The sequence below is a fragment of the Curcuma longa genome, unplaced genomic scaffold (genome assembly GCF_044706935.1).
Source record: "Curcuma longa cultivar G26 ecotype Majalengka, Jawa Barat unplaced genomic scaffold, ITB_CL_G26_1.1 contig_2354, whole genome shotgun sequence".
Lineage (NCBI taxonomy): Eukaryota > Viridiplantae > Streptophyta > Magnoliopsida > Zingiberales > Zingiberaceae > Curcuma > Curcuma longa.
Window position 1 is genome coordinate 21619 of NW_027432190.1, and position 27561 is coordinate 49179.

Here is a 27561-nt window from a genome sequence, read left to right on the forward strand (position 1 = left end):
AACTCATGGATATCTTGCGCATTAGTCATAATTGGATATTTAAAATGTTTGGAAATCAAATAACAAATGCAATCACAATGCTAGACAGTTACAAACCTATAGGAATCACAACAATGCATCATAGTGATATTTAACAATGCACACTTAAGCACATTCTTGAAGTTTGTGCCAATTCGTAAAAATATGATGAATTTTCATGAAATATAATTTTTCCCTGATAGATATCATTGAAACAAATGTGCTCGCAAAATTTCAGATTTTTCTGAATTTTGTGGAATTTCTATGGCATTACTGAAATTCGACTGATAATGCTGAAAAGAACATATTCAGAATATCAGTCGACTGATAATTCTCATCAGTCGACTGATCAGTCGACTCAGGACCAAAATGACTCGACCAATCTTTCTGTAAACTTCGAAATTTAAGGGCAGTCGACTGCTACATGAGCAGTCGACTGATGCAGTCGACTCACCTTCAGTATTCACTCGACCAATCTTTCTGTGAAGTTTTGAAATTCGACATCAGTCGACTGATAGACCACCAGTCGACTGATAGGAGTCGACTGAACGTTCACAGCACTCGACCAATATTTCTGTGAAGTTTGAAATAAGAGGGCAGTCGACTGTTTTACACCAGTCGACTGATCAGTCGACTCACCTATGAATCAGTCGACTGACAGGCGAACACTTTTATAAATAGCAACCACGGCTAGTTTCTGAAATTGCTTTCAACCCTAAGTCAGCGCCGTTTTCTGCCGAAATTCTTCTTCCTCTAAGTTCCCAAGGTCTTCTAGAGTCAAAGGAGTCCTTCTTTTAATCCAAATCAACTACTTTTCTCAATTCTAATGGAGAATCAACCGGTTTCAAAGAGGTATACCTTCAAAATCAACTTTGTCTTGATTCTATTACTCTAAATCTTTGTTGAAAACTAACTTTCTTTTGTTTTCTCATGCATTCTCATCTTTCATTGCATATTTTCATCCTTAGACAAAAGCGTATGGCTTTTAAACCCCATAGGAGGATAGTTCTTAGCAAAAATAAGGACCTACCGCAATATCCTGATCCTGAATACTTCCTTCGCACTCCTTTACCCAGATTTCCTTCAAAAATACGACAACATATCTTTGAAACCTCTGAATTCCATTTTATAGATTGTCGATACATAAATCATCAATTCTTCCAGTTTGCAGTCCCTCACATCTATGACCGTATTGTGCACTATCAGCTTGAAACCCTTGTAAATTGCACAAGTAGCATAAATTTAGACTTGTGCAAAGAATTTTATGTCAATCTCAGACCTACGGACATAACTGAAAGTCACTTTATATCCACTGTCGCCGGTAGGCATGTTGACTTCACTCCAGATTTAATCAGAACTTTCCTTGGTCTTCGTCCATCTTCGAATCCTTTCGTATGCTTTCCTAAAGTCGATGGAGAAATCTATGGTTCATTCTCACATGAGACTATCGACACTATACATGATTACTATTTTAATGAACCAAGGAAAGCATCTAGGACTAGATTTGATGTCACAAAATTGTCTGCAGATCAGTATGTCTGGTATCGAATCGTTCTTGACTGCATCCTTCCTATTGTGTCTAGAGGTCGATCGATAATACGCATTCCTCATTTGATCATGATGTTCGCTCTAGAAGTTCCACTTGACATTGACATTGCTCTTCACATATATCATTCCATTCTATATCATTCTGAACCCATCAATGGCAAGATCTTCATGCCATTTGGCCATATCATCACATCATTCCTAGCATCCCAGGGAATTGACACTACAGTTGGGGCCATCAGATACCTTTCAAAGGATTATGATCAGTTAGGTCCACGTCATCTAAAGTTTGCAAGAATCATCTACTCAGATGGTGGTTTGAGATGGATGAAGAAGAATACTCAAGAGGTAATCTCCTCTGAATCTGATGATGCGAAGAATGAAAATGACCACAAGAACATAGGTGATGAAGAGCGACTTGCCCGGTTAGAAGATACACTTCATGATGTAGATGATCGGGGGAAAGCAGCTCTAGCAGAAATTCGTGCTCTACACCAAGAAGTTAAAAGTGTAGCAAAGAAACAGAACGAAGTGTATGAACAACAACAAGAAATTCTGAAAATGGTCAATTTGCTACATAAGTGCTTCCATACTCCTGAGTGGTCTTCTTCTTCAAGTGATGAGTAATGACATGTGGTGAAAATCTGGGTTGTGTAATCTTGCTAGGAGGTTTTGACTTATGACTTATGCTTTGGATGTTTGAACTTGGATGTTTGTTTAAACTATGACTTATGTATTTTTTGACTTGCTTGATAACTTTAATACTTTTGATGTTAATATTTCATTTATTGATGTTTTAAATTTTGATATCTCATATGATGAATTTATCTATGTGCTTAGAAATGATTCATATGTTATTGATTTTGATTATCAAATAATGCATATATTTAAAACCTTAAGGGGGAGTTAATTTTGAAATATTTAGAAGAAATTTAAAACCTTAAGGGGGAGTTAATTTTGAAATATCTAGAAGGAGTTGAGATTTCAAACCTTAAGGGAGAGCTAGAGTTTGACCTAGAAAAGAAATTGAGATTTCACAACTTTAAGGGGGAGTTTGATTGATTAAATTCTAAGGAGTTGTGATTTCAAAACCTTAAGGGGGAGCTTATTTGTTTTTAAATTCATGGAGTTATGATTAAGGGGGAGCATTTGATTTAAATGGTGTTTGAAAGGATCATATGATGTTTAGGGGGAGCCTTGTGGTTAAATCCTAAACCAACAAAATCAAACACATTTTAAAATCCCTCAGGAAATTAAAGATAGTCTCCAAATCAGAAAATTCCAATCCATTAGAAATGGTGATACTAAGTTGGACTTTTATTAACCTTATCCAACCATTTTTGGAATTTGTATCACACTACCATATTTGAGATCCAAAATTTTTCAAATTATTTTTCTCAAATAGTGTTAGACATGAGTAATGTACGTGTAAAATTTCACGAATTTTTGAAACTCGTACAATTACTTATGCATTTTTCAATCTCGTCTCTGATAACTGAAATTCAGCATATCAGTCGACTGGTCAGATTGCAGTCGACTGCTGAGTCGACTGATACATTATGAGTCGACTGATATTACTGTTTTCAGCATATTTTGAGAGTTTAAAATATTCTTTTCCCTCCGAAACGATTGTTGGTGCAATACTAAAGGGGGATAAACAATTTTAAGGAGATTTTAACCCTACTTAGCCTATGGAATAACTTTTTGATCTTTGACAAAAAGGGGGAGAACTATGAAGGTTTAAGTTAGGAGTTAGGGAAAACTATGAAGGTTTAAGAGAGAAACAAATGTTTTTCATGCCTATTCATGTTATTCATGTTTAATCATGCTTAATCATGCTTTATCATGCTATTCATGCTTATCATATTTTATGATGCTCTTGATGCTCTGATATCATGTGATTCATGCTTTATTTATCAAATATTAATCACATGCTATGCTTTATATGGTTTAAAGACCTAACTTAAACAAGGTTTTGCCAAACATCAAAAAGGGGGAGATTGTTGGTGCAATCTTTGCCCCAAGTGCATTGAGTTTCAATGTTTGGCTAAACCATGTTTAAAGTTAGGCAATACTTGTGATCTAACATGTTTAATGCAAGTTTGCAGAAAAGTCCAGGTTGAAGACTTGGCAAGGAAAAGTCCAAGTGGGAAGTCTTGGCAAAGGAAAAGTCCAAGTGGGTGGGAAGTCTTGGCAAAAGAAAAGTCCAAGTGAAAAGAAGTCTTGGCAAAAGAAAAGTCCAAGTGGGAAGTCTTGGCAAAAGAAAAGTCCAAGTGGGTAGTCTTGGCAAGGAGAAGTCCAAGGTTGGTCTTGGCAAAGACTTGACATGACGAAGCTGATGGAAGCATCTCAAGCTAGTGCGAGGATGATGGAGCATCCAGGGAAGGCACGAGGCTATAGGAGGTGTTTGAAGGCCGAGGTCAAGGTCAAGAGAAGCTGAAATGGGATTTTTCAGCTTCATCAGTCGACTGGCCCTGCCAGCAGTCGACTGCTCATAAATCAGACGACAGAAAAATCACACAGAAAAATGGGCAGTCGACTGGCCCTGCCAGCAGTCGAGATGCCATATCAAACGAGGACGAGGTAGACCAAAAAAGACTTGGTTAGCAACAATAAAACAAGATAAAATTTATTTAAATATAAATGATGATATAATAGGAGATAGAGCTCAATGGCGTAAAAGGATCCATATAGCCGACCCCACTTAGTGGGATAAGGCTTGGTTGTTGTTGTTGTTGTTGTTGTTGAAGATGATCTTCAAAAAGTTTTTGATTCAGTGCATTGGGATTTCCTTTATGAGACACTCATTGGGCCGAATTTTCTGAAATAGTTTATTGCATGGATTAGAGAATGTGTGACTATTAACTCTTTCTCATTTGCCATCAATGGAGGGACTTTTGGTCATTTCTGAGGAGCCCAAGGACTACGATAGGGGATCCTCTATCATCGTACCTTTCTAGGATTTCCATAGAAATCTTTGGGAAGTAGTTGCAACAGAGTACGACTCGACCAGGCTTCAGCTTCCATCCACAGTGTGGGCACCTTAGACTAGCTCATTTAGCTTATGCAGATAATCTCCTTTTCAGCCAAGGTGATACAGCTTCAATGGGCACATTGATTACATGTTTACAGAACTTTGGCTCTATTGGTGTAGGTTAATCGCCTAAAGTCTAATATTTACGAGTCGATGATATGATGCGGACTAGGCTTATATCCATCACAAGTTTCCAAGAAGACACTATGTCCTTCAGGTACCTCAGGATTCTACTAGCTACAGCACGCCTACGGATATCTAATTATAACTTGCTAATTGACTTTCTGATCCAACTGATCAACACTGGCCACGGAAGACATTGTCCTATGCAGGCAAGGCGCAATTTATCACTTCAGTACTTCAGGGCATCGAGTGCTTTTGGTTATCTGTTATGTCGTTACCTCAGGGTATCATCGATCGCATCTATAACATCTGTCGGTCTTGATGTTCAAGCACCCTCTAGTGTCTTAGACGGATATGTGTAGATCGAAAGATGAGGGTGGCATGGGATTCAAAGACTTGTGGTCGTGGAACCTAGCCCTCTTGGCTAAAGTTCTTTGGAGGATTCAGGAGGAGGATGCATTATGGTTCAAATGGGTACATCATACCTACTTGAGTCGCATTGATCTGTGGGCCTGGCAAGCAGCTCATTCAGATTCCCTGCTGATCAAGTTCTTGTTGAACATATAAGATCTCATCCTAGAGGTTGTTGAGTCGCCTAAGACTGCTAGACAGAGACTGGCAGAGTGGTTTGTACAGGATACAGGAGTAACCCGAGCTTACGACTTCTTCAAATGCCCTAGTCCCAAGGTGTCATGGGCCCGGATAGTGTGGAAGTTTACGTTCAGTCGAGTCATGCAGTCACCTTCTGGATGCTGGCGAAGTGAAGGCTTCCCACTAGACATCGACAGTGCACTTTTTGTGGGCCGATGCTGGAGACACAAGAGTGTCTATTCTTCCAGTGCCCTCCTATTGCAAACCTATGGCGAAGGATTTGAGACTGGCTTTATATGCATCCAAAGATGTCCACCTATCAGAGGACGATCCGTGTCTTTGGATAGCATTACCGTGGAAGCAGGGCAATGACAAAGGCTCGTCATTTAGCCTTGTCATCGTTGAAACATTATGTGTGGAGGGCCCGAAATCATAATTTTTTTGTGAGGGGCAATTAGATGTGGAGAGGATAATCAAGAGTGTGCAGATACATATATACAAGTCTTTAGGTATCTATTCAGATATTTCATCAGACATGAATAGACCATAAAATCTCATTTTGTACATTTTGGATACCTGATATACCACTTTTACTTATCAAAAAAAAAGGACAATCTTTTGTGGTGTATATGTTTGGCTAGAATGCTGAGTATTTTCATTAGACTCTTAAAAAGATTTTGGAAGGCAAATGATTTATAATATGAGTAGTTGTAAGAAATGCTTCCTCAAAAAAGATTTACGTAGATTTTCTAGAATAAAAGGATCAAGTTGATTGTAGGAGAAGACCATTTTTTTCTTTCTACAACTACATTTTGTTGTGGTGTTCACAAAATGACTCAAGTACTATCCCTTCTTTTTGATAATGAGTTAAAGACTTAATTAAAATAATCCCTAGTATTATTTGTTAAACCCTTTTGACAATGACCCTAAATTAGTTTGTAATCATGGAACAAAAAATTGGGAGAAATTAAGAGGAACATTAGTAACATCAGATTTATGTTTAAGTAAAAAAGTTCAAGTAACACAAGTACAATCATCAATGAATAACACAAACTATTTTACCCCAAAAACATTAGTAGTAAAAGAACCCAAATCACCGTGAATGAGATAAAATGGAAAAGAACTTGTATTACTTAATGGAAAAGGCACACATGTAATTAGCAAGTTTACACACTTCATAAGGAAAACTTTCAACATCTATGCTCTGGAATAAAGATGAAATCAAATTTTCAATGGTTCTAAATGACGGATGCCTAAGTGGAAGTAACTTGTCTTTGGTAATGTTTGATTAACCCAACATTTCAAAATAGTAGAACTCATCCCTTTCTTTAGCATGTCTAATCATCTTTTCTTGAAACCTTGTTCTAAAATTCACAATAACAATAACTAATAACTATGATAAATAATATCATTGCAACATAAATCTCAAGTAAGCTTTTGGATAGAGATAAGGTCTATGCATTATCTGAGGATAATAGGAACCAAGTTCCATATGTGGACCAAGTGCTAGATCATGGGTGAAACATGTTGGATCATGAGGGAAACAAGCCCAAAACATGACTTGTATATTCCAGGAAGGACAAAACAAAAAGGCCTAAACAGAATTAATATATAGTAGCAGTTTATGTTTTAGAGGCAATTATATCTTTGTGGTAGTTATGTTAGTATGTTTTAGAGTATGTTTGGTTATAAGTTTGTGGGAAGTTAGAGGGGAAGGGATCTAAGAATTATTGTCAGAAGAAAGCATTGGCTTTGGCGAAAGCATTGGCTTTGGCTGGTGGAAAGAGTTTTCTTTACCAGATTGTTTGTATTAACCCTAATACAATTCTGTGTTGTGTGTTCCTCCATTCTGAATTTTGTGTGTTCCTCTATTCTGAATTTTGGAATCCTAACATTGGTTCGACCTACCGGATCTAAGAAGGGTTGTATGCTTAGAAGGAATGTCAAGTGAGATAGGGTTAATGTTTTGGAAGAGAGGATGGTGACACACACAAAAGAAATATAAAAGAAATGAGAGGTATTATGCAATGATTGATGTCTGAAATACAAAATATGGTTCTCAAATTAGCAAACAATTATGAACAAGGGTTGAAGCAACACCATTGAAGGGGGCATCCACTTTTGTTGATCAGTCCTCTCACTCTGAGTCTCAAGAACAATAAGGTGATCAATTGGAAGAGCACAGAATGTCTATTAAGAAAGTGGAATTACCAATGTTGGGATCCAGCAGTGTGGATTACAAGGGCTGAAATTTATTTCAAAGTCTAGAATATTTCTGATGTAAGTTAAGGTCAAGTTGGCCCATGTAAGTATGAAAGGCACTACAATTCATTGGTTTAATCTTCTTAAGGACACCAAAGTTAATCTAACTTGGGAAAAACTTAAACGCGCTCTCATAGCCTGTTATGGAAGGCGTAAACATGAGAATCCTTTTGAAAATTAGGCAGCATTAAAACATACTGGAAATGTAGAAGAATTTATTAAAGGTTTTAAGTTGATTTCTTCATAAATTCCACGTCTTCTAGAAAGTAATATACTAGCTATTTCATGAGTGGATTACTACCTCATATCAGAAGAAGAGTTGGAACATTGAATTCACTGTTTAGGAGCAGTTAATGAGCATGGCAAAGGATGTTGAAGAGGAATTGCTGGAGGAATAGGAGATCCCACAAAAGACATTAGGGAAGGAGAGGTTATGGAGCAATCTCAGCAAAGACAGCACTGATTTGGGCAGTTTTCGACTATATACAAGGCCTAATTCAATTCAGAAGAAATTGGGTCAATCTTTCCAAATGGGTAGAACCAGTACAACAACAGGATGGGGTTCTAACAAAATTTGTGACTCTAAGAAAGCTATTGGAGAGTACAATGTGCAAGCAAATCTACCCAATGGATTGGAAGTAGCACTAAAAGATGATGTGGAACCAGAATATGTGATTGCTAGTAGAGACATTGTTCAAAATGATGAAGTGATTCGTCAATGGCTAGTCAAATGGAAGGGCAAGAGCATGATTGACACAACGTGGGAGGAGGATTTCACTCTTAGAACTCAATTTCCTTATTTTAGCCTTAAGGACAAGGCTAGAGCTGCAGCAGGTGGTAATGATAGGAACCAAGTTCCAAATGTGGGCCAGGTATTGGATCATGGGTGAAACACGGTGGATTATGAGGGAAACAAGCCCAAAACATGGCTTATTCCAGGAGGGACAAAACAAAAAGGAGCCTAAGCAGAATTAATATATAGTGATAGTTTACGTTTTAGAGTCAGCTATATCTTTGTGGCAGTTATGTTAGCATGTTTAAGAATATGTGTGGTTATAAATTTCTGGGAAGTTGGAGGGCAAGGGATCTAAGAATTATTGTCAGAAGAAAGCATGGGCTTTGGTGAAAGCATTGGCTTTTGGCTAGTGGAGAGAGTTTTCTTTACCAGATTGTTTGTGTTAACCCCAATACAATTCTGTGTTTTGTGTGTTCCTTTATTATGAATTTTGGAATCCTAACAGAGGACATGAACATTTCTTAAGATCAATAATGGATTTATTTTAACATCTTCTACATCTGCTACAGTAGTCCAAGAATCATCAGTTGTGGATATTTTCTTATTAGAGAGGGAATACTTGGAAAAGACACTTAGTGAGTCGATCATATAATCGGCAGCTCCTAAATCCATGATCCAAAAGTTGAAAAAGTTATATCTCAGGCATTTAACAATAGAGGATGGAAACAATCCTAAGTGCCGCAATGAATAAATGTCTCAAGCTTCTCAACCTCTTCATGGTGAATCCACCTGACTCCTTTGGTGCTATTTTATTTTGTTGTGTATTCGCCATATGCATCCAACTATTAATCCTTATCTATTCTCTTTTATATCTCCAGTCTTGGCTGGGAGCTTTTCCATGAAGCTTTCAACTCCATTTACAAGTATGACGTGTCTATTTACAATAGTCTAATATTTTTATAAGTCAAATCTTACAGAAATATTGGTGAGAGAGACAGGGAAAATCAGCAATGAAAGCCAAGCAATAGGAAAGGGGAGAAAAGAGGGATTTGATGCTTACTCGCAACAATAGCAAGAAAGGACTGTCAATGCTGATCAACAAGGGAAGAGGAGGCTAGGGTTAGTAGTCCTTCAATGGTTGCGATAGAAGAGATGGCCAGAATTTCAAGTGATGAATAGGGTTTGAAGAGAAGGCTAGGGTTTGCTTTGATACCGTGTGGGAAATTGAAATTTGTCAAATACATGGGATCTTAACCTCTTTTATAGATTAGACTTTTCTAATAAAAAACAATCCTAAAAACTCTAACAGCATGTTTTCCCACATAATTGATGCTAAGTAGGAAAAGAACTAAGATACAAAGTGACTCTTGCTCAAAATGAAAACTCTGGTGCATGAAGAAGCTACCTAGTGTAGATTAAACACCTATAATGTTTTTCAAAGTCATCAGCTTGTGTTGACAAAGTAGAAGGTTAAAAAGCATCTGAAGATCATACATAAATTATCTTTTAGAAAAAGTTAGTGCCCATAAAAAACCATACCTAGTCAAAGCCAATGTCACATTTCTCAGAAGTGGCAAAACATGCTCAGAGCTCAGCCGTGTAGAAGATTGACATCTGAAGACATTGAATTTGTATGAAATAGAAAATATTGGCTTGTATATCCTGTACGAAACATGAATGTCCCCCCATACATCCTGTCGCTGCATGAAAAATGATATGGAGATATTGGAAAAGGCTTTGACATTTAGAACTAACTGTTTGTTGGAGTACAAAAACTTACATTTCCCAAATGAGAAGAATTTCTAAAGCACACATCATGAGAAAACACCATTTCAGGAGGTAAAATAAATATCAAGAAATGAAGTGTCTAGCATACACACTTGTAGAAACATAGGAATTATGCTGTAATCTATATAGGTCAAAATATTCAATAAAAAGGAATTTTTAGTTGGATAGAAATTCTCATATTTTACTGCACATCATCAAAAACTATAAAAGTTTCATCATATACAAAACCAGGCAAGTTTCATCTTGGATAGATCAAATCAAGCAGGGAGGCAGAGGAGAGTGCAATGCCCTAGGTATCCAAATATTAACTTCATGTGTCATTTCATGGCTCTGGGAGAAGACTCCATTTTTTTTCTAGAATATTTTAAATTCCTAATCATGTAGAGTTAACTGTATGTTAAACTTCAAAGACAAATGAAACCACTCGTCATGTGAAAAATGTCAAAAATAACTAATTTAAAAAACAAAAAAAATTATATAGAAGATAGGAAGAAATTCATTCATGGAATATGATATCCAGAAAACATTTAGCCCATGTTTCTAACAAAGGAAGGAAGCAGGAAAAGGAAAGGCTAAAGGAAAAAAATTATAGGAAAAAACTATGAAATATTTTTCAGCCAACTATTTCCTTGGAGGGAAGGAGAAAGGAAGGGGAAACTTGAATTTTAAACTATTATGAAAATGTAAAAAAAATATTAATTAAAAATAAATTTAAAAAACCATAGACTATGAAATTTGTAGCTGCACCATTGGCATTCAATTGCAGAATCTCATTTAGAGCGTACCCTCCTTGCTACCTTAACAAGAACAAGGATACTTCTTTTCATAAGTTCAGTATCCAAAGCTACAAGAAATACAGAATGATTCAACGCATGCCCGAGTACCAACACCTGATTAACCTATATATGACGAGTTGAACTAAGCTTGATTCAGAAAGACTGATATTAATAAAACTTTCCATGACCTACTTTACAACTTGTTGGGAGTAAGGTTGAGACTTTTCTATGACTTACCTACCTATACTGAAACCCAAAAAGCAAGCTAGGTTATAGTTGGTCCTTGATTGTTTTGTTCTGTGAGAACCGCCATGGTATCCTCGAGATAATAGAATGATGAACAAGAAAATATTCATAATGACTAAACCATTTGTAAAATAATATCATAGATCTTGTTTTATTACAAGAAATAAGCCCCTATTTAAACACAAACATAGGGACCTATTCTAAGAGAATTATTCTATAAAAATATATTTATCCCTAAATATTCTAACACTCCTCCTTAAGCTAGAGAATATAAATCATATGTACCCAGCTTGTTACATATGTAGTCAATTCGAGGACCTCTCAGTGACTTGGTGAATATATCTGCTAGTTGATCATGTGAGCTAACAAAACTAGTAGATATTTCACCAGATATCACTTTCTCTCTGACAAAGTGACAGTCGACTTCAATTTACTTTGTGCTCTTATGAAAAATTAGATTCGAGACGATATGTATTGCGACTTGATTGTCACATATAAGTGGCATTTGTGTAACCTCTCCAAATCTTAGCTCTTGAAGCAACTGTTTGAGCCATATAAGCTCTTAACTGGCTATGGTCATAGCTCGATATTCTGCCTCTGCACTGGATCTTGCCACAACATTCTGCTTTTTGCTTTTCCAAGAAATAAGGTTATCTCCGACAAATATACAAAAACCAGAAATAGATTTCCTATCAATGGGAGATCCTGCTCAATCTGCATCAGAATACCCTACGACTCGAGTATGTCCTTTGTCTTCGTATAAAAGACTCTTTCCTGGAGCGCCTTTAATATATCGAATAATGCGAGTCATAGCATCCCAATGTTCATTACATAGAGAGTTGAGAAACTGACTTACTACACTTACTGCAAATGAGATATCCGGACGAGTAACAGTAAGGTAGCTTAGTCTCCCTACTAATCGCCTGTATCGTTTAGGATCTGAAAGAAGCTCCCCCTGATTTGGCATCAGCTTGATATTAGGATTCATGGGTGTGTCAACTGTTTTTGAGTTTAACATGTCTATTTCTTCTAGAATATCCATTGCATACTTCCTTTAGGATATGACAATCCCATCTTTAGATTGTGCTACTTTTATCCCCAAAAAATATTTGAGTCTGCCGATATCTTTTGTCTGGAAATGTTTGAAAAGATGTTTCACTTGCGAAATCTCGAGATGATCACTACCTGTGATAACAATATCATTAACATAAACTATTAAGTAGATGCAACCAGTAGATGAGTGACAATAAAAGACAGAATGGTCAGGCTCACTCCGAATCATGCCAAATTGTTGAATTACAGTACTAAATCTACCAAACCATGCTCTGGGAGACTGCTTGAGATCAAACCATGCTCTGGGAGACTGCTTGAGACCATATAAAGATTTCCGCAGATGACAGACAAGACCAGAAGATTCCCCCTGAACAACAAAACACGGAAGTTGCTCCATATAGACTTCCTCGAGCAGGTCACCATGTACGAAAGCATTTTTGATGTCCAACTGATAAAGAGGTCAATGTCGTATCGCAGCAATGGACAGGAATAAGCGCACAAAGGATAGCTTGGCAATAGGAGAAAAAGTGTCCCCATAATCCAATCCAAAGATCTGAGTATATCCTTTAGCAACCAGGCGAGCCTTATGCCGGTCAACCTTTCCGTCTGGACCAACTCATGTAGTGGGATAAAGGCTTGGTGGTTGTTGTTATTGTTATAAAAAAAGCCTTTTCATTTTCAAACCTTGCTACTAATTAATGCACTTGAGTTTTAAACTTAGATATCAAATGATCCTTAGATGTGCTTTGTAGTATAATTCCATCTACTCATTTGTTTATTGAAAACCTTAATATGTTAAGATTCAGTTATTGTAAATACAATATAATTTATCTTACTAATCTCAGTAGTAGTATTTTGAATATAACTAAAGGTGAAAGCCTTGGGTTAATCAAGAATGAAAATAAAAAAGGGATTTATATATAGGGTGATTTTTATAGGCTTATAGTGTTCCTACCCACACCTTTAACCCCTAGATGTTTCACTCCCATTCAAAAAGAGAACTTAAATTATTAGTATTTTATGGTGTACCTAAGGTAACACTAGATGGCATACAATGTTTAGTGTGAACTGCACCATGTTTCTAGTTTTACTTCCAAAGAAATAGGCAATAATGATTCTAAATTTAGATTGACAAAACTCAAAATTCTTTCACAATTTTGCATGGTAAAGATACCCTAATTATTTTGATTTATATTTGTTGATAAATAGCAATTGAACCATGAGACAAATGTTTAAACGCTTCATGTTGAAGTCTAACTTTGCATAACTAGTCATTACTATGCGAGGAGTTGATGATAACATTGGAGAAATAAATGAAACTAGATAACGAGATCAAGAAATTCAATTGTTGTGTAAGAGTCATGATTAGAAGGTTGTAATTGTGGATAGATAATTTAGCATCTAATTAACAAATTTCCAATGAACTAAATTGTCAATTAAATTTGTACTTCAGTCAAATGAATGTATTTACAATTCACATGAACATTAACCTATATAACTAGATTACAATTATTAGTTGCAAATTTCTAGAAGTTATCAATTCACAAAAAATCACCAATAAATAGAATAATGTTGTGAAATTTTGATGAGTGATAGATTAAATGAGCATAACTCTTAATTTGACTAATGGTTCTGTTCATTAACTCATGAGCTACTATTTTTCTCTTATTCAGCTTGGTAAGAACAAAAAAATTGAATGTCTGAAGAAAGGCCTTCCTCACATTGCATTGAATCTAACAAGTAATTGCCATTGGAAAAAGGAAGAAGCCAAACAGAATCAATAAAGTGATGCATAATATTTTCAAAGGCATTACATACCAGAGAAGAACCGAGAAATGTCTTTGGTTGGCACAATTTCTTTGCTTTTAATCTCTGTAAAGTCATAAATGTTCTTCAGAAACCAAAGAAGACTAAAAAGGCCAAGCAGATAAAGCATGTCACGAACTTCATATTACCAGTAATTGATTAGGTGGGCTAAATCTTTTGACAAGGCTCAACTCGTACAAATTTAAGGGTGATCCAAGAGACATTCTTCAAAGGATGTAAATTTTTTAGCAAACAAAATTCATCCCACTTGCCACAAACTTCTCAAACGGTAAATCACCAAAATATATCTACCTTAAAACCCTCAACCCTGTTAGAAGCATTAGGATAAAACGATAGTAAGATGTCATTCATCAAGATAAGCTTTTTACAAACACATTAAAGGGGGGAATATGCATTTGGAATCCATACAAATTCGAATGAATATGGGCACGAATGTTGTATAGGGAATAAAATCTACTTGAGATGTAATCATAGCTGTTTTTTACCTTTTTTTCAGTGTCCAGCATAAAATTAAATAAAATGTTGCATCCTAAATCACTTCGCCATATCGTTCACAGTTATCTGCCTTATACAATAATCTCCACTTGTTAATGACAAAGGAAAAAAGATAACACGTCGGATAAAATTTGAACAGTAAAGTAAGTTTATTCCATCCTAACACTTAAAAATTGTAGCAACAAAGTCAGAGAATTAAAAAGAAAAGAAAATTCAAAGAAAATGAAAGATAAAAAACATAGATGGAGATGGATCTTACCAGCACAATATCAGAGGACAATGGAGTCCAAATAGGTAGGTTAGCTCCCAAAGGCTGTTGAGATTCAAAGCAAAAGCGATTTGTCTCCATAAACATGTGGCGGATTGAAGACGAACTAAAGACTAGGCGAATCTGGGAGGAAACGACAAAAGAAGCTACGAGTTGGAAGAAAGGGGAAGGGGCGGCGAAGGCGATGACGGCTGCTGCGTCGGCCACGCGTTGGATTTGTGGAGATCGAATATACTCCGTTCCGCACGAGTGAATACGGACTCAAAATACATAAATTTAATTTTAATATTTTTTTAAAATATTATTAATTATTCAATACTTTAAATTTAGAAATTTCGGAATTTTGTAATTATCTGGAGATTATTGTTATTTGTTAGTATTAATTGATTTACTAAATAAAAATAATTTTATTTTTAGAACATGTTACAATGATCAAAGTATGGCATTTAGAACGAAGGGTGCATATAGATTTCAAGAATTCTCAAGGGTGCACTATATACTTTGATAAAAAAATATATTATTCCATCTATTGCAATTCCAAATTAAACTAAAAAATATTTGTTTCTTATATAAATCGATAATTATTCAAACGGCATTTTTAAAGTTGTCAAATTCTTAAAAAAACATACATAAATTTCATATTATCCAAAGAACATATTTATTTTTTATTATACCTCTCTCGTCTTCCAACTTTTAAAAATTAATTTTTTTATTTAAATCGAGCCAAATTTAATCATACTAAACTAAAAAAAATTAATTATTTAATGAAGGAGTTTCATACATCAATAATTGATGATCTTAAAAACTTATTTAAAAAAAATATGTTATTAAATTCATGATCATCTCTTAAATTTATTAATTTTTTAAAAATAAAATTTTAATAAAATTAGAAATAAAAAAGAAGGTTGATAAAAAAATTATAAAATCACAGGAACGTTAATATATATATATATATATATAGAGAGAGAGAGAGAGAGAGAGAGTTGCTAATATGGGCGGCTTGTTTGAGCGGCAGGTGCGCGCCTGCTGACGTGGACCGAGTGACGTGGCTGGCTTCGCGTGCGTTACTGTCTTCGCGTGCGTGGCAACGAGAAGCCGCGGCGGCGAAACCCCGAAACCCAAAATCGAAACCCAAATCAAAATCGCGCGATTTAGGTTTTCCTCCGCAGCTCCTCCACTCCGACCTCCGACCCTCTTCTTCCTCGACTGCCGCCGAAGACCCGCGCCGACAGCGCCGACCCTCCCTTCTTCCTCTCCTCTTCGCGCGCCAACCCTCTCTTCTTCCTCTCCTCTCCGTGCGCGTGCCCTAAACCCATCGCCGACCCTCTCTTCTTCCTCTCCTCTTCGCGCGCCCTAAACCCATCGCCGACCCTCTCTTCTTCCTCTCCTCTTCGCGTGCCCTAAACCCATCGCCGACCCTCTTTGCTCGCCGTCAACGTCTCGATCCCCGCCTGCCGAAGTTAGGGTTTTCTCACGCTGCTCGCCCCTGCTACTCGCGAGCCGAAGGTCCCGACCCTCACGCTGCTCGCCGAAGGTCCTTAACAGAACTACGGTTCCCTCGCGCTGCTCCCCTGCTACTCAACCTCGCGCTGCTCCCCTGCTACTCCCGAACCTCGCGCTGCTCCCTTGCTAGTCCCCTTCACAATCAAGTTCGTGTATGTTGCCTCTCTACTAGCATCCTATTTTTCCTACATGAGTTTTTTTTTCTGATCAGTAACATCTTGTAAATAGTGAAATGAAGAGAAACATTCTGTGAACTGCATCAAATTGCACATCAAATTGTACATGTGTGTTGTTCATTCATTGTTTACTGCATCCATCATAGTATTAACCCTTGGCATTATGACTTGCTCTAATAGTTCTGATAGTTTCTTATTTTTTTAGTCACAAATAGCTTTTACAATCAAGGATGTACGAATTATAGCCTATTGGTTCAGTTTGTATTAAACAGTGTGGTATTATTTGTTTCATTAGTATGTTGGCATCTTATGGATTCTATCTGAAGTTAGGAATAGTTTCATTAGTAATACAAGTAAACTATATGTGAATTTTTTGTTTTTGTCCTATACTAATCTGTGTTTTACAACATAAACAGGCATATATCAACCTGCTCAGAGTCCCCCTAATCCTCGGCAATGGAAGGAAATTACGGTCATGATCAGATTTATATTCCCCAAGTTGCAGATGATCGGAAGCCCAAAGTTGGTATGGAATTCTCATCTCTAGATGAAGCATTTTTGTTTTATAACCAATATGCACGAGAAGCTGGTTTTAGTGCAAGGATGAGCAATAGCAAAAAAAATAAGATTACAAATGAAGTTGTATGGAAGAAATTTGTTTGTTTTAAACAAGGTCAAACAGATAAAATGAGGGACCAACAATCTACGGAAAGAGCCTGCAGTGATACTAGAACTGGTTGTAAGTCACATATTTCATTAGTAAAAGAACTAACTGGACCTAATTGGGTTATCAGTAACATCATGGAGAGTCATAATCATACACTCTCGACTCCTTCAAAAGTACATTTGCTTCGCTCACATCGTCATATTTCATCAGCAAAGAAAGCATTGACTCAACAATTTTCTGAGGCCAATGTGCCAACTTATCAATAAATGCGAATTTTTGAGATAGAGTGTGGGGGGCCCGAGCGGGTAGGTTGTACAGAAAAAGATCTTAGAAACTTTGACCAACAACAAAGAGATGAACTAAAGGGTATTGATGCTGAAACATTGATTGAGTTTTTTGCAGCTGAGAAGGAAAAAAATTCAATGTTTTTCTTTGATTATGAGACTGATTCAAATAACAGATTCAATAGATGTTTTTGGGCTGATCATGTATCAAGGGCGGCTAACATTGTATTTGGTGATGTAGTTGCATTTGATACGACATATAACACCAATAAATATGGGTTGATTTTTGCACCATTTGTAGGAGTTAATCATCATCATCAGACAATTCTTTTTTGGTGCGGTTTTATAAGTGATGAAAAAAGTGATTCCTTTATTTGGTTGTTTAACAAGTTTATAGAAGTCATGCCTAAAGGAGCACCAAATGTGATCATTACCGACCAAGATCTTGCTATGACAAAAGCTATTGCACAAGTTTTCCCTAATACGGTGCATCGATATTGCTTGTGGCACATATTGAATAAATTTTCAGATAAATTATCTCCTTTGATTTTTCATGATTACTATCAAAGCCTAAAGAATGTTATTGCAAATTCTACAACGCCTGATGAATTTGAGAAATCATGGGAAGATGTTGTCAAATGTGCTAACTTACAGAATAATGATTGGTTGTCATTAATGTATGAATTGCGACAAAAGTGGGTGCCAGCCTATTTTAGCCATGTATTTTGTGCTGGAATGTCAAGCAGTCAGAGATCTGAAAGCTCACATGCATTTTTTAAGAAGTACATATCAAATAAGAATTCATTGATTGATTTTATTATCCGTTTCAATAGGGCAGTGAGACATATAAGACACAATGAATTAGTTGCTGATCATGTTGATATTAATGAGCATCCCAGGACTAAGACAAATTGGCCAATGGAAATTCAAATGGTTAAGGTGTATATAAAAAAGAAATGGTTGGAGTTTCAAAATGAAATTAGTGAGAGCCATAGTTATTATGTGCAACAAGCATCTATAGGAGAAGATTTAGTGATTTATAATGTGATGAAATTTCAAAGTTGTTCTTCTTCCAAATCAAGATTACTCACTCATGACAAACAAAAGGACTACATATCTTGTAGCTGTAGAAAATTTGAGTTTGAGGGCATTCCATGCAGGCATATGTTAGCCTTTTTTCGCATCACCCAAGTCTTTCATTTACCTGAATAGTATATAGTCAAACGATGGACACGAGATGCAAAGGTTGGAGCAAATTATGTTTTGGGGGAAGATCAACTTTCCATCAATGATCCTAAAAAGTTTTTGATGTCAAGGCTTTCAAGGTTATCCTATAAAGCTTCATTATTAATTGAAGATGCATCTTTGACTGATGAGGGGACATCCTTTTTGGAGGAACAATTCAATTGTATCCACAAAATTCAAGACATGAACATTAGTAAAACATGTGACATTGGTAGTCAAAGAAAAAATTCCATGGATGTCACCCTTGGTATTATTGATCCTTCTTTAGTAAGAACAAAAGGATGTGGAAAAAGATTGAAATCGTCAAAGGAGAAGGCAACCTCAAAATCCAGGTTATGTCGTGGATGTGGACATCGGGGTGTGTCTCATGATAAGCGCAATTGTCCGGTTTTGCAGCAAAGGTATGTGCCAATTTTTTTTATATTTGTATGCAAAATTTATTTGCATAATAAATTTATATAAATTTGTAAATATAATGATGTTGTTATTACCAGATCAACTATAGATGATGATGATAACAGCGACGACAACACAAACGAAGAAGATTTGGCTTCTAGATTTGGTACTATACAAGTCTCAATTTAGGAAATTAAAGTCGTTGATTAATTGACAAATTAAAGTTAATAATTGCCTTTATTTTGTAGGTTCTAACAACATGCCTCAGAATTAATGATGAACACATGTCTTCATGCAGTTTTTTGTTTACTTAATGTGGTAGTCTAACTGTTCTCACCTGTCAATATCTGCATTTTATTATTCTTTTTAGTTACAGTGGTAAATATCTGTTCTCATATTTCTAAGATTTATTTTTGCAGGGAATTCTATACTGTGATTCCTCATGATTTTGGTTTCAAAAAGATGTGTAAGGCCACTGCTCCAATGCGTGCCGGATCCATGCTGAGCTGTTGCTGTTTCCCTCTTGTCTTAGTTCCTTTTGCTTGTGGCTGCCTTGGATCCATTCTGTTCAACTTCTATCATTTTGAAAGATGAATCCTTTCTCAGCGGGTGGGTATTAGGTTTTGTGGTGGTTTATTATTGAAATGTTCTTAGTAGAAAGTTTGGTAGCTTATCTTGTTAAAGTTGTTTAAGTGTAGAAAGTTTGAACTTTTATGTCTATGGGCGGTTGCCAATATCCTTCTCCCAAAGAGTAGACCTAATAATGTTCCTGATGATCTTAGGTACTTCTTCAGCTAGTCACCTGTAAGATGGCACAATACACAGATTGATCAGATAGGTTATAGTTTTGTTTTGTGATTCAAAAGTTCAGCATTGAATAGAAATGAATTAACAACATGAAGGATGTTTCATTGCTTACAAGCTAGGATGAGGTGCCGGCTTTCCTTATCGAGCTGTCGGGTTTTGTGATTGGGGGATTCGTCCAAACTCGGTGCTGGTGTTTGAAATTGAAGCTGCCAATTATTTAGTTTAAAGTTTCGAATGAATACTTCAATCATTGTAAAGACCCATCTTTCATCAGATTTGATGTTACTCTACTGAAGTTGGTTTAGGAATATTTCAACACTAATTGTAAATATGAATGCATGTTTTAAGAGCTCTCTTGTTAAATTTATTCATGATTGAGAATTGTTGGAGCCTTCTCATTTTTGGTAGCATGCATGTTTTGGTTCCTTTGCAATTTTGGTAGCATGCATGTTTTGGTAACAATTGATAGGTTATGTTTGAACTTTTGTGCATGTCCAGAATGTCCTGGCAAGTGAGGTTTATGAGGTTTATGAATGAGTAGTTCCTATTGTCTTGAGGTATCTGATAAAATGGAGGAGTAGTGGTTGTAGTTCAGGTTGGGATGAGTAGTTCCCCTCAAAATTGTTGGATGTTTAAATTTGGCTGAAAGAAGTGATACATTCACGATACATCATGCTCTTAATGCATCAAAACTATGAATGCTAAGCTTTTCAAATAACTACAATGGAAGTCAGTACGATTTTCCACAATGTATCAAGCTCCCAGCTCCCATGAAGAGTCCAAAAACTGCTGCGCTTCCAAGGGTGGTTTGCCCAATATATTTAATCTTCAACAATCCAGCCACCTGCTATTAGGCACAAGATGCCAGATAAAGATAGTATCTTGGTTCAGAGATCTATTAAGCCCGTGATCAAAATTTATAAAAGCAGTATCATCAGTGCCAAGATGGACAAACAACAAGCACTGCAGAAGAGTTCCAGCAAACATCCCACATATTTTTCCTGGGATATTTTTGTAATAAGATCACCTAAGAAATTAAACTTATATCCGATTGGTTCATGCCATATCAACACACAGTGTTTAATTAATCTATCATTTCCATTCATCAATGTTTAATAGTCAGTACAATTATTATATAAGATACTAGAGAGCATTGCAGACACCAAACAACATAAAGAGCTCTATAATATTTGCTAGTTCAAATTAATATCAGATGCTACAAAACATTAAACTAGTCCATAATCGACAAACATCATCATCATCAGGATACAATATCTGACACGCTAATCCAGAAACTATTTGCTCTAATCTTCATCATCACTAAATTGGAGAGCCTCTATTTGTTGTTTTATTTCTTCCAAAGCTTCCAAAGCTTCTTTCATCTTAGATAATTTTTCTGGTCGCGACAGTTTTCTCTTTGAAGACGAACTTGATACTGAAGCTGAAGTTGCATTAGAAACTTGGTTCTGAGTGGATGTAACAGAAGTGGGGGTAAAATTTTTATTGACATTTAGTTGAAACGCTTTTTCTGCCTCCTCTCTACTCTTAAAGGACTGGTATATAGCGCCCTTAAAGCCATTAACCTGCATAGATGCTTCTAGCCAAGTGTCATATACCCCGGGTTGACGTCCAACAAAAACAACATATGTTTTTCCCTAAATCAAAAAAAAAACATTCAAATTATTATATAACCAAGATATTAAGTCAAAATTAAATTGAAATGACTTACCATTCTTGTTACGTGTATAAGTTTGGAGTCTAAACCAGAAGCAAACAACCTATAAGAGGAAATTTATAAAGCAAAATAATCACACCAATAATCAACAATAGTGAAGCTATTAATAATGTTAATTCTATTAAAAACACAAAAAAGAAATTTGTCTTAGCATGGTATTCTTAAACAGTGTACTTTAGTCTCAGTTAGTTATAACAAGTTGAAAGCTGAAATTATAAGTACATTTTTTTTCCTAGTTGAGCTTAGTAAAAGCTTGAGCTCACTTAAAGCTAGGATATAAGCAAGGAGTTTTAATAACAAGCTTGAAAAAAAAAATTGATCTCAGTAAATCAAACAACAAATTGAGTTTATCTATTTTTTGACAAGCAAACTTGAATAAAACAAGCTCAGGTTGGCTCCTTTATAACCCTACCCTCCTCTATGCTGTCTTTCCCTCATCTCCACAATTGTTTTTCCCCATCATCACATCATAACTCTCATCTCATTCTGTTAGAGTTAGGGGTGGCAAAGATGATACAACCTATTTACATGGCACAGCCCAATCTTCAAATTTGTGTGTTTGGACACAAGTCAGAGTGTTAGTGTTAGATGGATCGAGTGATCAAAAAATAAACTATACCTGTTCAAGTTTCAGAAATGGAGCCGCTATAATTCGACTTTATGTCTAACCTATTTGACTAAATGGCTTACATCAGATAATCCATTCTGGAGCTCATAGTGTGATCAAGTGTGGCTGCATAGTACCTATTTTTTTTAATCAAACCCTTACCGGCAAAGCAGAGAAGGCTTAGGGCAAGAACGACGCGGCGTGGAGGTTGACGGTGCTGCGGCGGCGTGGAGGTTGACGGCGAGCAGAGAGGGTCGGCGATGGGTTTAGGGCACGCGAAGAGGAGAGGAAGAAGAGAGGGTCGGCGATGGGTTTAGGGCGTGCGAAGAGGAGAGGAAGAAGAGAGGGTCGGCGATGGGTTTAGGGCACACGCACGGAGAGGAGAGGAAGAAGAGAGGGTTGGCGCGCGAAGAGGAGAGGAAGAAGGGAGGGTCGGCGCTGTCGGCGCGGGTCTTCGGCGGCGGTCGAGGAAGAAGAGGGTCGGAGGTCCGGAGTGGAGGAGCTGCGGAGGAAAACCTAAATCGCGCGATTTTGATTTGGGTTTCGATTTTGGGTTTCGAGGTTTCGCCGCCGCGGCTTCTCGTTGCCACGCACGCGAAGACAGTAACGCACGCGAAGCCAGCCACGTCGCTCGGTCCACGTCAGCAGGCACGCACCTGCCGCTCAAACAAGCCGCCCATATTAGCAACTCTCTATATATATATATATATATATATATATATATATATATATATATATATATATATATATATATATCTTTTTTTAATAGCTAATTACAAAAGAAAATGAAATAAAATTTTAAAAAAATAAAAATAAATAAATTATGTTAGTGCTGAGCAATATCCTCCTCCGTCGTGGTCAACTGTAATTTCTCGATTTGCCTCCTCATAGATGGTCGTGGGGTCAACTGTGTTGAGCCGCTAGGGTGGTGAATTTCACTTTTTTTACAGAAAAAAACAACATCAAAATGATGATGATTTCCTTGGGTGTTGATTCAAAAAATCAACACGACCATTGTGTTGATATTATTTAAAAATTCTGAGACAACTAGCATGAACCCATAAATTCTTATATGAGACATCATAAATATTTTTTTCTATACTACTCCCTTTCGGTACATGTCAATTTTTCAAAAATCAAAATCCTCTATATTCATCAATGAGTTTTAGTCAAAAACTCATTGATGAACCTAATAAGCTTTGATTGAACTCATTCCAAATTCAGTAGATTTTTATAGTACCCCAAAGTACAAATATGTCCTGAGTTATCAACTTGAAGGCATTCTCAATGGTACTCATAAGATTTTTAAAATTTTAAACTTTGAGGCAACTAGCACAAGCTTATAAATTCTTGTAGGGGTCTTAAAATCATGATTTCACACCATAAATACCTTCCCTACACTACCCTCTTCTAGTACATGTTATTTTTTTAGAAATCTAAATTTCTTAAGTTCATTAATGAATTTCGATCAAATCTCATTAATGAACTTAGTAAGCTTTGATTGGACTCATTCCAAGTTTAGTAGGTTTGTATAGTGCCTCAGAGTCCAAATGTGTTCTAAGTTATCAGCTTGAAGGCATTTCCAGTAGTGTTTAAAAGATTTTTAAAGTTTCAAACTTTAAGGTAATTGGCACGGACCCATAAATTCTTATAGGGATCTCAGAACTAGGATTACACACCATAAATATATTCCCTACACTGCCATCTTTTAGTACATATCAATTTTTTAGAAATTCAAATCTCATATATGTTGGGATGTATACTATAAACCTAGCTTTTTATATGAACATCTATTTTGAAATGAGAATCACTTTGGTCAAATATTTGTATTTTATATTCTTTATATATGTTAATGCAATTGTCCAATTAATTTATAGTGTAAATAACATGGTGTGTGGTGTCACACAGGAGATCATGTTATCAGTTCATTATAAATTATAAATAGTAGCTCACAACTAAGATGGATTGTGACAAACCATTAGAATGGTTGTAGTATAATTGGTATTAGTTTATCTTGACTATAAAATTACACTACTACACTTTGTGTATATTGAGCAAGACCGTTTGAGATTGTTCTTTTTATACTGACTATATAAAAGAATAAGACCTCAGTTATTATGGATGTGCGTTCTCTTAATCTTGATATAATAACAAACACATATACTTAGTATTTATTTCTTTAACTTGTCAAAGGGTGAGATTTATTCATTAAATCAATAGGCCCGATGAGTTGGGAGATAGTGCTGTTTATATAGTGTGCTGTTGATTATAGAAGAAATCTGTGTCCTAATTATTTAGGTTGATGATGTCTCCTTGAGGAGCTCATAAGGATTATCATGTAAATCCTGCAGGTGGACTTAGTCCGGCATGATAATAAAGTTGAGTGGTACTACTCTTGGAATTAGATGTTAATTAATTGAGTTGTCAGTAACTAAATTAATTAACGGACATATGATATCTTAAACACAGGGAGATTAATGCACTCATGATAAGAAGGAGCTCATATTATAATATGGGATTGGTGCGGTAGTTCAATAATAACCCTTTAGTGGTATGAGTTATTATTGATGGACTTGAGTTGGGTGTTCAGGTTGAACATAGGAAGCTCAAGCCCATCAGGAGACCTAAACCAATTCCTTCTCTAGGTCTCTGTTGTAGCCTCTAGATAAAGTCTCATATCCACCTAACAGAATTTCTGTTAATTCTGTTATCCAATAGAATTCTGTTAATTTTGTTAACCAACAAAATTCTGTTAATTCTGTTATTTTTTTCCTAAACTTCCTAGAGAGGCAAGCCTATAAAAGTGGAGGAGAGGGGGCGCCTAATGATAACAATTCCTAGGTTCTTTCTTGTTAGGACCGGCGCCCCTTACCCCTTTTATTCCTCCTTGGTGCTTCCTCTAGGGCCGACGCCTCTCTCTCTAGTTTATCTTCTTGTTTCTTCCATTAGGGTCGGCACCCCTTGCTTGGGATCCATCCTAGGGTTGGCGCCCTATCTCCTTGTTCCTTTCATAAGGGGCGGCTGTTGCAAGGAGAGGAAAGCAAGGGAAGTGGCCGACGGTTTGGAAGAGAAGAAAGGAAGAGAAGAAGAGAGGAAGAGAGGAAGAGAAGAAGACAAGAAGAGGAGAAGGTGGTGTCTCAACCATAGGTTCTCCCTTCTCTTGTTGCCATCGATTTGGAAGAGAGGAAAAGAAGAGTTGGGTGGTGATTATCTTGGTAGACCGTCACCCACACGACATCTAAGAAGAGGAGAGGAATACAACAGAAGATCAAGAGGTCTTCGAGTACAAACCATCTTCTATACAATCCACAAAAGAAAGGTACAACTAGTTTAATTCCGCTGCGTAGTTAGTTTTCTTTGTATGGATCCTGAATACCAACACAAGAGGCCAGCGATCTTATGCTTCGATCAAGGTGTGCTTCGATTGATCAAGAACTTGCTTGATCGATCAAGCACATGTCTGATCGAGCATGTGGGTTGCTTGGAAAGGTTTTGTCCCTATAAAATTTTTGTCTGACAGAAATAGAATAAGACAAAATTCCAGCGCCTTCAATATGTGTTAGATTTGAAAGGTGTCTTAAGGTAATTACCTTACGGTTATACTATTTATTAAATAAATAGTAATTCACTATTTAAGTGCACATTTTTATGTGTTTAATTGGATCTTAAACTCATTTACTGAATATCCACAATACGATTCATAGCATGAAAGAATTTATGATTGAATCACAATTAGTGAGCATCTATATATGTGTAATTATGAATGTATTAAAATTATCCCTAGTCGAGGAATTAATGAGCATGGATGTTATCAATTCTATTAAGACTAGCACGTTTTGAACTCCTTGGTTAGCCAGGCAGCTGATCTTATTGGCTGGAGACATTGGATGTTGAGAGTTAAATGTGGATGCTGGTTAAAGGTAATCAGTTCATTGGAGTGACCTACCATGAGACTTCATATGGTTCTATATATACCAATGAAGATCTCAGTGCAGCTTAAATGCGAGTTTCCTTTGACTTGTGGTATTCAAGTCACCTTGGTCATGGAGGCTTATATTTTAACATCTTAAGCAAACATCTCTGAGGAGTTGTGGACTCAGAATGATTAGGTATAAGTCGAAGTATCTGAAGGTATTTGAATAGCCCACAGAGGATTCACCGCTCCTTGGAAAAAGAGACGTATACCCTGCGACCCTTGTCAAAATTATTACTAAAAGTCTTTGGTCAAAGCATTACATGTCAAGAGTACGGTACTCTTGGATACATGTACAAGTAACTTGAATCCACATAACAAGAAAGCTAGCTTAGGCTAGGTGTGATGTAGTCAGCCTAGTGGAGACTGACACATATAGATCATGTCTTGAACCAAGCGGGGGTATGAGATGATGAAAGGAATGAGACACGTCTCATTGTAGCCGTTGAAGGGTTTAGAAATATTCTGGAATCAATCGTTGATTTTCTGATCAATTGGGGATCATGATGTACTACAAGGTGTCACTCATGATCGTTCCATAATTAATGGTTAATTACGGACGACTAACATAACTGGAAACCTATTGGGTCACACACACTACAAGTTCTTCGAAGGACTTAAAACGAGTTTGAGAATTAGATTCTCAGAATGAGAGAAATAAAGTCTGGTTGGACTAGACAAATGACAAAATGATGGAATTCGTCTTATGAAGATGAAATGAACAAAATTGATTTCGTTCAAATTGGAGGTCGTTTGGTTATTGAACCAAACGATTTGATTTTGAACCAAATTGAATCAACTTAGTTTGGTTCATGATAGAAGAGATTTTGGCAAAACGAATGCGATGAGAAGCTTCGCCTTGTGAAGACGAATTGAACAAAACTGATTTGGGTCAAATCGGAGGTCGTTTGGTTATCCAAGCGAATCAAAAGTGAACTGGTTCGCTATAGTAAATAATAAAACCAATTCAGTCCAGTTTTCTCTCATCCGATTCAACCCACGCGTGCCAACCCAACCCTAATCGCGATTCTAATTACTATAGCTCCTCTATAAATGGTGAATCACGATTTGGGAACAGAGGCCTTCCTCCTCGCGCCGTGCCGCCCCGCTCTTTGTCGCTTGTCGTCCGTCGGAGAAGCACAGGCGAGGAGCGAAACTCTAGCCTACTCCTTAGTGAGCCCTCCGTCTCCCAATTGTTGGTCGCCATCCCTGGTTCTTGATCACACGGGCATCGTCGACCGTATGCGGATGGGGAAGCCCTAGCGTTGGCCGATCAACCTCCTCCAAGTGAAGCCGACCGCCATCGCACCACTACTTCGCCCAAGCTAGCCTTTCCTCTGAGTGTGGTGGTTTTAGATTTTCGGCTCACAACTAGGAGAAGGAAATCGCACATGAGGTTTTTTCTT

At 36.7% G+C, this 27561-nt stretch overlaps 1 protein-coding gene and 1 pseudogene across 3 annotated transcripts in view; one reads left to right on the top strand and one right to left on the bottom strand.

Annotated features, from left to right (window-relative positions):
• LOC141818157 (mechanosensitive ion channel protein 2, chloroplastic-like) overlaps nt 1-14955 on the bottom strand; it is a 34091-nt gene extending 19136 nt beyond the window's left edge. For 2 of the 3 annotated variants that reach the window (XM_074705716.1, XM_074705715.1), the window contains exons 1-3: nt 14754-14955; nt 13991-14044; nt 9849-10009 (exon numbers count right to left, since the gene is read on the bottom strand). In XM_074705716.1, coding sequence (XP_074561817.1) covers nt 9849-10009; nt 13991-14044; nt 14754-14849 — 311 coding nt within the window. In that variant the 5' untranslated portion in view covers nt 14850-14955. Of the gene's footprint in view, nt 1-9848; nt 10010-13990; nt 14045-14127; nt 14307-14753 lie in introns of all 3 variants that reach the window. The other variant, XM_074705717.1, reaches the window with a different exon arrangement.
• Nucleotides 14956-17794: 2839 nt separating this feature from the next.
• On the top strand, nt 17795-19307 carry LOC141818158 (protein FAR-RED IMPAIRED RESPONSE 1-like; annotated as a pseudogene).
• The last annotated feature ends 8254 nt before the right edge of the window (nt 19308-27561 follow it).